This window comes from Epargyreus clarus, unplaced genomic scaffold, assembly GCF_041222505.1.
Source record: "Epargyreus clarus isolate Ecla_fem2 unplaced genomic scaffold, WU_Ecla_fem_2.2 ptg000026l, whole genome shotgun sequence".
In the NCBI taxonomy this organism is placed as follows: domain Eukaryota; kingdom Metazoa; phylum Arthropoda; class Insecta; order Lepidoptera; family Hesperiidae; genus Epargyreus; species Epargyreus clarus.
In genome coordinates, this window is record NW_027332233.1 from 14,333,380 (window position 1) to 14,345,575 (window position 12,196).

The 12,196-nt window shown below is 33.9% G+C and overlaps 2 protein-coding genes across 2 annotated transcripts in view; both read right to left on the reverse strand.

Annotated features, from left to right (window-relative positions):
• Positions 1-1,274: 1,274 nt before the first annotated feature.
• Positions 1,275-3,025, reverse strand: Or-18 (olfactory receptor 18). Its single transcript, XM_073088257.1, has 5 exons — positions 2,390-3,025; positions 2,216-2,315; positions 2,034-2,141; positions 1,552-1,707; positions 1,275-1,379 (listed from the first exon to the last, which is right to left on the reverse strand). Exons 1-5 carry the CDS (start codon positions 2,968-2,970, stop codon positions 1,326-1,328), a joined length of 999 nt encoding a protein of 332 aa, XP_072944358.1. The 5' UTR covers positions 2,971-3,025; the 3' UTR covers positions 1,275-1,325.
• Positions 3,026-3,642: 617 nt separating this feature from the next.
• LOC140753481 (NADPH oxidase 4) overlaps positions 3,643-12,196 on the reverse strand; it is a 31,279-nt gene continuing 22,725 nt past the window's right edge. The window contains exons 8-12 of the mRNA XM_073088110.1: positions 7,008-7,148; positions 6,574-6,680; positions 6,254-6,376; positions 5,131-5,595; positions 3,643-3,813 (exon numbers count right to left, since the gene is read on the reverse strand). Coding sequence (XP_072944211.1) covers positions 3,690-3,813; positions 5,131-5,595; positions 6,254-6,376; positions 6,574-6,680; positions 7,008-7,148 — 960 coding nt within the window. The 3' untranslated portion in view covers positions 3,643-3,689. The remainder of the gene's footprint in view (positions 3,814-5,130; positions 5,596-6,253; positions 6,377-6,573; positions 6,681-7,007; positions 7,149-12,196) is intronic.

Consider the following 12,196-nt stretch of genomic DNA (forward strand, 5'->3'; position numbering starts at 1 on the left):
AATAATTACATGGGTATGTGCAACTTCATGCCATGTTAATAACAAAAGCGTCAATTCAAGTTCCACTTTAAAAGATTATATGAACAAATAAAACTCCTGTATATTGAAAGTTAAAGGTAAATGAAGAATTTCGGAAAGATATTTTAAACATTTATTTCTGAAGTAGAGCCTAAGTTTTGTTGATGATTAAATAATAACATGTTAAGAAACAAGCTTATAATAATAATAATAATACAATAGCAAAATTTATCTAAATAGTAAAAGGCTATGAGAACTGAATTCTAAACTTCTCAAAATATTGTTTTAACTTTCGTACTAAAACCACGTATTTCTGTATTAGGTAGACACTATCACATAATACTCGTATAAATACATTATAAATATAAATGATGGTAAAAAGGCTTATTTCCTCTATATATTTTGCGGCAGATTGGGCATATTCTTTTCAACCTTGTGGCTTGCTGAATGCAGTTTGTACAAAACACATGCCCACAAAACGTAGACGACATAGACTTATTATTCTCAAAACATATAGGACATTTTAACCCGATAAGACGATTGATTTTATATTTTTTCTGAAATAAAAATGCAAGTGTAATTATTTTAAAACTTATTAGTTTATCTGTATTAGACAATAAACAATACATATCCGGGAATACATAGTGTTTCATAATATATACCTAGGTCGTAAGTAAAGAAAATAAGGTAAAATAATGGAACGTAACTAACAAACGAAAAAGATTTTCTGGTCTGATTACTTATGAATCTTATGATGTATTAGGAATTACACTGCCTAAGTATTAGGTATAAGGTATACTACCCATTGAGTATTTAATTAAAAGACAGAAATAAGATACGTTTGTTTTGTAGGAATAAAATATATAAACAAACCTTTATCGCTTTTTTCGTGGACCCTTGTTTTTTTGTACTCTTTTTCTCTCCATGCTGAATATCTGTCTCAATCCAAGGAGTCATAACAATAGGAATATGAAATTAAACGACAAATTTTTTTAGTTACAATAATTTCACATATAATTTATTTCATAATAAATTGACAGCGTTTATTTTTAGCTACTTTAGTTCATTTCTTCCTTCTACTGTCATCTATACCTGGCTTGTAAAAAAAGCGTAATACCTTTATGGGCGATTATAATTGCTAAGTGTGTTTTCAGACGCAGTTGCTAAATGCTCTAAGTTTAAAGTCGTTATAAATAATATATGTTTAGTGCATAGAAGAGAAAAGCAAGGTTTAGTGATTTTTGTATTATTAACGTCTTCCAATAATTATGATTAATGTTTTTCATACAATAAAAAGTTCTTAAAATTTATTCAACCATATCGTTCAACACTGCAAAAATAGAGTAGGCATTGTAGAGCGCCTGCAAATAAAAAAGTACGATATTAAAGTTAGAGATTTATATCCTCTAATACATTACATTCACATTGTAACACGTTTATACTTTTTACCATTTTAAAGATACTTTGTAAGTAAGCATTTTGAAAATTTTACATTAGATAAATAAACATAATTTAAAAAATATATTAACGTACCTGACTGTAAGTTTGAATACACATGGTAGCCATACCACCAGCACTTAGGCTGAGAGGTTTTTGCGCCATGCGTATAATAATTAGCAAGCTTTTCTGCACATCGATGGGCCACGATGTCCATTCAGACTCATACGCAGCCAGAGCTATACCTTCACTCTATAAAATAACCCATAATAGCAATATATGTGATAACATTTTTTTAACACCGAGATAAATGTTGCATAATGTGAAAAAAAAACTACTTATGGATGTTCAATTTACATATTTATGTAATTATACTATCAATATTAAGTAAATTGTTAACTATTATAACGCGCCACTAAATCTGAGAGTACGCATCGAGCTAGAAGCGGGCCATCTTGCCGGGGGTATTCATGACCCTAGCTGCGAAGATCCAGAGAGGTGCAGAATGTACAAAATTTTGATGCCTAAATTTCTGTGCAACATACCAATTACTTGTGCGTAGACTAAAAGACGCTTACCTGTATAATCAGCTCATTGCCCAAGTAGCAAAAAATATATGCATTAAGAAGAGCCAAACATAAGTAGGACAAGAAACTTGCAAAAAGTGTCTTCTGAGCTATACCTACCTAAAGAATAACATTAATTATTAGATTTTAGTGATGTCCTAACAAAGTAGAACACTACCTTAAATTATACTTACTACAGAAACCATGATCGCATTTAAACATAGCTCAATCGTAACGGCTAGATTTTGGATAAGAAAGAATTCCTTCAAAATATTTGTAAACGTTTTGGAATATCTGTAAGTAAAATGTTAATGTTACATTGCAAAATATCAAATTAATTGTACATCACAAAAATAAACAAAAACTACCTCATCAATCGTACATGTTTTTTAACAATTTCCTTGAACTCTTCCCTCATTTGCAGTTCTGTTTCTTTGGAAAATTTCAAGCATTTTATTCTGTTCTGCACATCAACCAACTGTTCGCAGAAATACATCACAATACTACACACAATGCCCTGAATAGCAAAGTTTCTGAACAGGCTAACCATGAAGGAAACCGCCAAAATTTGTAAACCTAAGAATAAGTTCATCTGGTTTTTTGTTACATTGAATGGAATCCAAGCTTCGACTGGTAACTCTCCTTTGAGCTGACTCAGAAGACTAAATGCGCCCACAGTAGCAGTAGATAGAGTAGTTACGACAATGACGTGCATTGCCATCAATCGTTGTCGCTCATCAGAAATTTTATCCCCAGAACATTTTATCTCTGTTATCAGTATATTTAGCTCCTGTCGCTTGATGACGAAGATGAAGGTTTTCGAAACGAAATTATAGGCTACCAGGGTCTTATCGAGATTCGACATCAGAATAACCATATAGTTTCTATTTTCGTAAGTACCGATCGCAGTTAAAATAATAAATGCAAACGGCATTATATTGAGAACCATCGCGTATACTCTGTAGAATAATGTGCACCTTTTCGACCAATCTTCTCTCGGCCATAATCCCAGGTAATATAAACATTTTAAATTAAACGCAAAAAACCCGTTCCCAGTTAACAAGAACTCGTCTAGCTTCATCGTGGTCTAATTGCAAATAAATGGTACTGCAGCAATCATAGGCAATCGAAAGTTTTAACTTTGCAAATGAGTAGGCAGTTAAGTTCATAACTTTAAATTGCCCACAAATTGAAGTTACTGATTTGATTACGTGATATTATTACTTATAATTGAAAATGAAAAATGATTAGGTTATTTTCTTTATTTCGAAAAATAAATTATCTTTTTGTTTATCTTAGGTGTGTATGTTGAACTGAAAGATAGAGCTTTGGCTACATGACACCACACTTCTGAATTTTATCATCAACTCTCCCATGAATTCCTTCGCGATCTTTTCTTCATTGCCGTTGATGGTTCATTAAATAATGGTTAATTCTTTCTACTTATGCATATTGTCGAAAAAATAGAAATGCAAAAAAATGTGTACCTACTCACTATTTTCAAACCTTGAACTTGGGGTATGAGATTTACTTTATTCATTCTTCCATCACTGTTTCCAATTTGTCTTTTCCAACATCATAACATATTTGGTAAAATATTTCAAAATGAAACAATTCAAACTAAATACATAACGTTATTTAATATCAGTCAAATAATACACTCAAATCTTAGGAAAAAGCTTCATGAATGAAGGTTAACTTAGTTTTGGTTGTGCTTGAAGTGTATTTGCATTTGCCTCTTAACAATTTCACTAGTTTCTTTGGTCCACAGCAATACAAGTTTAGGTTTTGTCTGGAACAAAATATAAATTATTTTATTAAAATATTCGCTATTCATGAATAGAAGTATCAGTCACTATACACAATCACTCTGTAGATGTATATTTTAAATCTGATTATACAATTTAGACTAGACGAATTACTGAATTACCTTCTTATGAAAGGTACTTTTAGCAATGGTACTATATTCTGGTTTCAATTGTTTGTTATATTCCAAAGCATAGATTAGTAAAGATACTTCGCCGCTTTGAAATTGAATGAAGCCAGAAACGGCTTATTTTAGTAAGTTCTTTTTTTTAAATTCTGGACAAATAAAAATCATTTTTAGAGAAAATTTACGAATAAATAACTAATAATGCGTAATTTACGTAATAAATAAATAATTATTTCAAATATTTTAGGAACATTTTAGCACGGAGACGTGGCAAAACTTTTTTACGCAACTATTTCAATTCTCAAAACTGGGTACATTTTCTTGTTAGGAGTGAGTAATCTTTACTAATCTATGTTCCAAAGATGGACAATAAGATAGATAGAATAGATAAACAATTCTCTTGGGTAGTGTAGATATTAAAATTCATTTACTCTCTCAGGTAAGACTGAAATCCTATCTGGAGTTAGTTACAAATCCATACCAAGGTGGACTACATACTTGCTTTAATTTTAATTTAGAAATGATTTTCACAATTAGGACAGGCAGTATCATAGACACACAACCCTCGTCCATGATAGGATCTCTGTCTTTGATATAAAAAAAAGTCACGCCAAACTGCTAGTCCGTTCTGAAGTTGTTGCGCGCAGGTGTAGTCAGAGAGCCAATTCGATCGAAGACAACTACAAGCATATACTCCGTAGCAACAGTAAGGGCACACTAACGCAGCTATGTACCCGCGGGCGAGAGCGGGCGGCGGATGGTTGCGGAGGGGTCCCGCACTGTCTTCGCAAATTGTAGATATCAGCGGGATGATATCTACAATTTGCTGTTGCGACGCGACTCATTTCTATATTGAGAGCGAACTAGCAGTTTGACGTGACTTTTTTTTATAATATAGGAGTAGCAGACGAGCATGCAGTCCACCTGATGGTAAGTGGCTACTGCCGCCCATGGACATCTGTAATCAACTCCAGATAGGATTAGATATTCCTACCTGAGGTCGGCACTAAGCTGGAACGCCTCGGAAAAGTATGTCACCCTTATCACACCCTTCAAAACGGAACACAGCAGCGCTTAACACTGCTGTTATTAGGCAGAAATAGGTGTGGCGGTGGTGCCGCCGGAGTTGAACCACAAAGGGTTCTACCACCTTCAAACCGAAACGTAGTGACTCACCCCGGGTATAAGTGCACCCAGTAGCCGAAAACGCGGTCCCAGTGCGGACGGCCGCGCCGCAGCCGGCAACCCACCAGCGGGTAATTTCTAATTATATCACAATTATTGTCTTCTGTCTTATCTATCCTGGTGCTATCCACGTATGCGTTTCTCTTCATATGAGGCGTTAGTAGCGTCATTTTCTCGTCATCATTGATTTTGTCTCTAGTTAAGATATGTGTCAGATCTCCCTTTTCGTCCACTACTACCATATGTGTTAGGGCGTTTTGTTCCTTGTCTATTCTTTTGGGATCGTTTTCTTTAGAATTAGTGACGTAAAATTCTAAATGTAACCTATCAGGTCGGTTGGCGTGTCGCAGCTCAGCGATGGTTCTGTGAGCTAAGTCAGCGAGCCATGTTATCTCTTGCTCGTTTCGTACTATCCATAGAAGATGAATCCTGCCCGGCAATCGGCTTCTGGGATTTCTGAAAGTAATCAATACATCGATGAAATTATAAGCTAATTTTGTAGCACAATACTTCGGTATATTTTTTCTAAAATATTATTTTCAGTATTGTAATAAATGTGCTTATTTCCTCAATCGTATTCTACTGTGTTAAGTAATTTTCAAGAAATATGATGACGATGCAACCCGGTGTTATCACTGAACTAATCAAAATAAAATAGGAATCGGAAGACATGTCCGTAATGACTGTCATGGTCATGCATGCAACTCTTCTAATTATTTACCCTTTTCATCATCATCATCATCATCATTAACCACGGCACGGGTCTCCTCTCAGAATGAGAAGGATTAGGCCGTAGTCTACCGCGCTGGCCAAGTGCGTATTGGTAGACTTCACATACCTTTAAGATTTTTTATCTCTCAGGTATGCAGGTTTCCTCACGATGTTTTCCTTCACCGTATAAGCAAGTGATAATTAATTTCTAATACGCACATAAATGTGAAAATCAGAGGTGCGTGCCTGGGATTTAAACCTCGGACCCCTCGATCGAGAGGCCGCGTTTCTTAACCAGTAGGCTATCACTGCTATATATATATTTACCCTTTTACAACGGTATAACTACATTTTCCGGCGTTATTACTTCGTGTTACAACGTTATTTCTACCAACCAGCGTACCTGTATATATCATGCAGCATGGCTATGAAGGGCGTGATGCCGACGCCGGCCGCCACGCATATCGACACCTCGTTCCTGCTCGCTCCCTCCATAGGACTTGAGAATGGACCATCTATGAGTACACTGAAAAGAAGATTCTGTATAAGTATCTTTGTTAACTTACATAAATCGCATTTAGCTAGGAATTCATTCATTCACGGGCTTCTAGTCTCCTTTCCTACCCTTAGTGAATCCTTAGAATTACCATGAAATAGATTAGAAATAGATTGAAATTACCATCAAAGTTGAAATAACTTGATTTAAAAAAGTGTCCGTTTTACCTTAATTTATGGTATCCCTTATCAGTCAATAAATTCTCGAAAGCTTCTGTCCAGTCTCCTTTCACTTTTATCCATATAACAAAATCTCTTTGGGTACATGTAGGAACCTGAAAATTTGAAATTTCCATATTATTTTTCGTAATAATGTATGTCTCCATATAACTATCATTTCTATAAACAACTTTCTCTACTCTGTATTGTCTTGTAATACGTCCTACAAATACTGATCAGGTAATTCATCTTCTTCAATAGAGGCGTAAAAATATTTCAAAGTATTAATATTAACATCTGCCTAGTCCTTATAGCTGATAATAAGTTTGTGAATCGCTGAATTTAAAAGAAAGACCTACACCTGGAAGGTGGACGATTCTACTTTATTTTGCAATAATAAATCATAATAAATCTCTCCAAATCTAAATCTCAATAAACCTCACCTTAACAACGGTAAAGGGATGCCACTCCAGCACGGAGACATCGGAGCACTGCATGAGGATGTACTGTCCCCTGCGACACGAGAACTGCTCGTGCGGACAGCTCAGCGTCACGCTTAGCGTGCGACCCGGCATGTGGGTTACCTGGAGGTATCGAATAACTTTCTTATCATTGAAGGTAGTAGAAGCCCTTGTGGTTCGACTCGAACGGCACCACCGTAATACCTATTTCTGCCTCTTAACAGCATAGTTAAGCGCTGCTGTGTTCTTTGAAGGATGTGGTAAGGAAGACATACTTTTCCGAGGCGTTCCAGCTTAGTTCTCAGGAGTAGCGGTGCATCTGTAGCTCAGGTAAGAATATCGAATCCTATCTGGGGTTGATTACAGATGTCCGTGGGTGGCAGTAGCCACTCCATCAGGTGGACTGTAGCTCCTCTGCTACTCCTATATTATAAAAAAGCAGGGTATATACACAGACCTACACTAAAGGTACATGTACTATATTTCTAAGAGGAAACCTCTCAGATTTCCAAATCCTAATCAAATTTTAGTTTGTATCATGAAATAAAGAAAACTGATAACTATTACGAAATACCTACTTCATGAAGAACAAGTAAGAAGGCTAGCTACTTGTCAGAATCAGAAAATGCATTCTCGTGTTCGCGAGGGTGAATAAAGTCTAATCTAATATTACCCAGCACAGCATTACAATCAAATTCATTTTTATCCGCGAGGTAAATCACAAATACCATGTTTACTTATGTCAATTTCCTTTATAGTTGAACACAACGAGGAGAGCACTGCGGCTAGCTACACACTTAAAACAAGTTACAACTCAATTTGCTTATATTTCAGATCAACGTTAGGTGTGTCTTAAAATAAAAAAAGCAAATTCTTTGAGATTGAAATTTAATAAAGCAAAAGAAACATCTCCTGATCAAGTAAAACAATTTGTGTATAAGAATCCGCAAAATTTGTAGTTTTGAAAGCGTCTATAGAGACGAGAGAGAGAGAGAGAATAACCCCTTCTCTATTACTTTTTTACACCAGAATAATATCAATACTTAAATTCTGAAAAATCATTCAGATTATGTCAATAAATCCCACTTAATATTTTAGCGGAATACATTGCATAATTTTTAAAACAAATTAACTTTATCTGTTGACTGTACAAGCGAGTCATAAGAGGATTATGCAAATAAGCTTAATCCGGTATTGGCCCAAATCGCACTGAACGTGTTTCAATTCGGCGTTTGATTGAAATAATTTTCATTCAATTATAGGGCAACTGATACTTTGTGGATCATTTCTTCAGTCATTTTATAGTGAGTGATAGTCTAACAAAAGTCGTTTTTTCACTAATATTCCATTTTTAGGGTTCCGTACCCAAAAGGTCAAAACGGAACCCTATTACTAAAACTTCGCTGTCTGTCTGTCTGTCCATCTGTCCGTGTGTCACAGGGTTCTATCTCTGGAACCGTAATAGATAGACACTTGATTTTTTTACAGATAATGCATAACAGTGGCCGCTATAACAATAAATATTAAAAATAAAATAAAGTTGAATATGAAAGGCGGTCTCCATACAACATTTTATTTTTCGGCATTTTTCGATCTAACTGTTAAACCGTTCTACGAAGACTGTTGATTTTTTTATAATCCGTTTACTACTATAACTGCTATTATAATAAATACAAATAAGAACAATAAAATATATAGTAATATATTTAATTTTAATTAAATAATTACATAATTTTAATTTTAATTAAAAAGCAGTGATAGCCTGGTGGTTAAGAAACGCGGCCTCTCGATCGAGGGGTCCGAGGTTCAAATCCCAGGCACGCACCTCTGATTTTCAAATTTATGTGCGTATTAGAAAATAATTATCACTTGCTTAAACGGTGAAGGAAAACATCGTGAGGAAACCTGCATACCTGAGAGATTTATAAAAAAAAAATGTGAGCCGTCACGGGACGCCTGGCAGATGTGAAACATCGACATTATTTTGTAAAAGTAATATGCAGAAAAGAACATATTGTGATAGGAACTAAATATGTCATAATGATAAAATAAAATATTACGATTTTTTTCCAGATAACGATGACTATTTATTGAATAGACATTTATTTTCATTAAATACAAAAATTTACGAATTTATTTCAAATCGTGACTACTTAATTCGTTTAATCAGTGACTTCGGTAATAGTTATATTCGATGTTGCCTCTGAGGACGGTATTACTGTGACAATTGGTCGATGGTAACTGAAGTATGTTACAAAAGTATTGGACATAACATTATCAAGATATCTAATAAATACAGCATCTATTGTTGTTCCGTATCTGGTGGTAGCTTCTCTTGGATTGTTATTAATTTGTAATTGAAATTCTTCTTGGAGAAACGTAATTAATGGCGTTGATTCATCTTTTGCAAAATTTACATTGAAATCCCCAGCTAAAATCAATGGTAGTTTGTCTTTATTGGTTTTGAAAGTTATTGAACCTTTGTGACTGTACGGAAATAATCTCTCGTGTAAAAATGAAATGATGTCATTTATTTTTGATGTGAAACATCTATAGCCGCACGTAAAACCGATTTCTGGCGTGGCGACGCATGCCGTGGCGCGTCGCCACGCTATACATTATCACAGTAATACCGTCCTCAGAGGCAACATCGAATATAAGTATTACCGAAGTCACTGATTAAACGAATTAAGTAGTCACGATTTGAAATAAATTCGTAAATTTTTGTATTTAATGAAAATAAATGTTTATTCAATAAATAGTCATCGTTATCTGGAAAAAAATCGTAATATTTTATTTTATCATTATGACATATTTAGTTCCTATCACAATATGTTCTTTTCTGCATATTACTTTTACAAAATAATGTCGATGTTTCACATCTACCAGGCGTCCCGTGACGGCTCACATTTTTTTTATTAGGAGAAATGTACACAACAATCATCATCAATTCACTTCCATCTTCTAGTTTAACATGTGAAGCACACATATCGCCAATAGATGTTTGGGAGACATGAACTTCTGTAGCATTTTGAATTACTAAATCCATGTTGAATGTAGTAATATGTGAAGCATTGTTGTTTTTATAAATGGCAACTCCAGCGGCTCTAACATTTTGTCTCTTAAATTTAGCTATACACTGAAAATGAAGTAAGTCAACTGATTCATCTGCAGGAAGCCATGTTTCAGTTAGTAATAAAAAGTTACTCCTTTGACAAATAGAATCTTGTAAATCAATAGTATGTTTTCTGAGACTTTGGCAGTTTAAAGTATAAATGGTTAATTTATTTCTGGAGTTTATAAATTCAGCGATCAGTCCTTGCAATGTAGTAAGTTTGTTTAGAGATAATCTTTTAAATTCTAACTGTAAACTTGAAACTGATGGATCTATTCTTCTTCCATGATAAAATCTTAAATTATCCTGACTGTTACATATAAACAACCCTTCAAGACTTGTTACTCGTGTTAAAGCTACGTAAAGTAATGGAATAGAATGACTTTTACTGTACTCATAGACCACCTCGTCATATGTACCTCCTTGAGACTTATGAATAGTCATAGCACATCCTGATATCAATGGAAAATGATTTCTTTTTCCCACAATGTTAATTAATAATTTAAAAACAATGTATGCAATGAAATTTATGTGAATTTTAATCTACCAAGATAGTAGATTTTACATTTGCTGGCGCTCAAAACACACCAAATATACGCGTGCTTAATGCACAGATAAATGCATACTTTAATTATAAAAAAATAATTAACTTACTGATGACTTGATGGTGTGTCATAGTGTGATTTTGCTTTCTTTGCAGGAGGCTGATCACTTTCACTCTCTAAATTATCACGGTCAGACATTTTATTATTAGAAAAATAATTTGTTTTCAAGCATTGATCTATAACCTGAAGTTACGCCGCAAGCGGGCAAAACTTGAAACATACAAAATACGTCAAGTGGTGTAAAACGAGTTAAAACGACTCCAGTCGCTCTCGCGCGGCGTAGTAATACACACTAATGTCACTGAACACGTTAAACGTCATTATTTTGAATTTTAAGCCTCAAAATGCTTTCTTGTGCAATGCGTAAATGCAAAAATTATGCTCGAAAAAGAAACAAGCTTCATGGAATCACCTATCACACGTAAATAAAGAGAAATTATTAAATTTTGTTTATTTTTCGTGTTCGATCCGCCATGATTACGTGAGTAACCAGAAAGAGACAAAGTATGTTTTTGTCAATGAAAGTGATAAAGACGCAAAATGCATGGTCATAGATCAACAGAACAGAAGTGACATTTTATTGAAGCTCACGATGTTCATATGTCGTATGTTATAGTTTAAGATCCCACTGCTTAATTTTTATATTAGTGTGTTTTTAGTCAAAATATAACTTTTTATAGTTTATTTTAATAAAATAAAAGCGATATATGGGAAATTCTGTATCCTAATCTCTAAATTTTCTTCGATACCTGTGGTAAATAATAAAAAATATTACCATAAATATTATATAGGATAGTATACGGTATTTTAAAATTTCTTTAATTGAATAAATTAACCTAAACATAATTTAATAAACAATCTTTGTATAGCCAGAAATTAATCCTCAAAAAGACCACGGTAAGATTCGAATCTTATATATAAAATTCGCATGTCACGATGTTAGTTACTTTACTCCTGCGAAACGGCTTTACTGATTTTCATCAAAATTTATATGCATATTCAGTAAGTCTGAGAATTGGCTACTATCTATTTTTCATATCTCTTAAGTGATAAGGGTTGTTCACCCTTAACATTTTTTTATTTATATGGCAACACAATGTTTGCTGGGTCAGCTAGTACATAACATTTATAAAATGTACACAACTTTGCAATTAATGGTCGTGTGTAAAATAAAACTGAAAATAATAAACATAAATTAGTAAAGATACTTCGCCGCCTTGAAATTGAATGAAGCCACAAACGGCTTATTAGTAAGTTCTTTTTTTTAATTCTTGACAAATAAAAACATTTTTAGAGAAAATTTACAAATAAATAACTAATACTGCGTAATTTACATAATAAATAAATAATTATTTCAAATATTTTAGGGACATTTTAGCACGGAGACGTGGCAAAACTTTTTTACGCAACTATTTCAATTCTCAAAACTGGGTACATTTTCTTGTTAGGAG

Bases quoted from the DNA above. Each gene is read 5' to 3' on its own strand.
- Or-18 (XM_073088257.1), bottom strand. From the start codon at position 2,970: ATGGTTCTCAATATAATGCCGTTTGCATTTATTATTTTAACTGCGATC. The intron at 2,316-2,389 runs GTAGTTTTTGTT...TTTTACTTACAG, and splicing joins AAACATGTACGATTGATGAG to ATATTCCAAAACGTTTACAA. The intron at 2,142-2,215 runs GTAAGTATAATT...GTTATTCTTTAG, and splicing joins ATGCGATCATGGTTTCTGTA to GTAGGTATAGCTCAGAAGAC.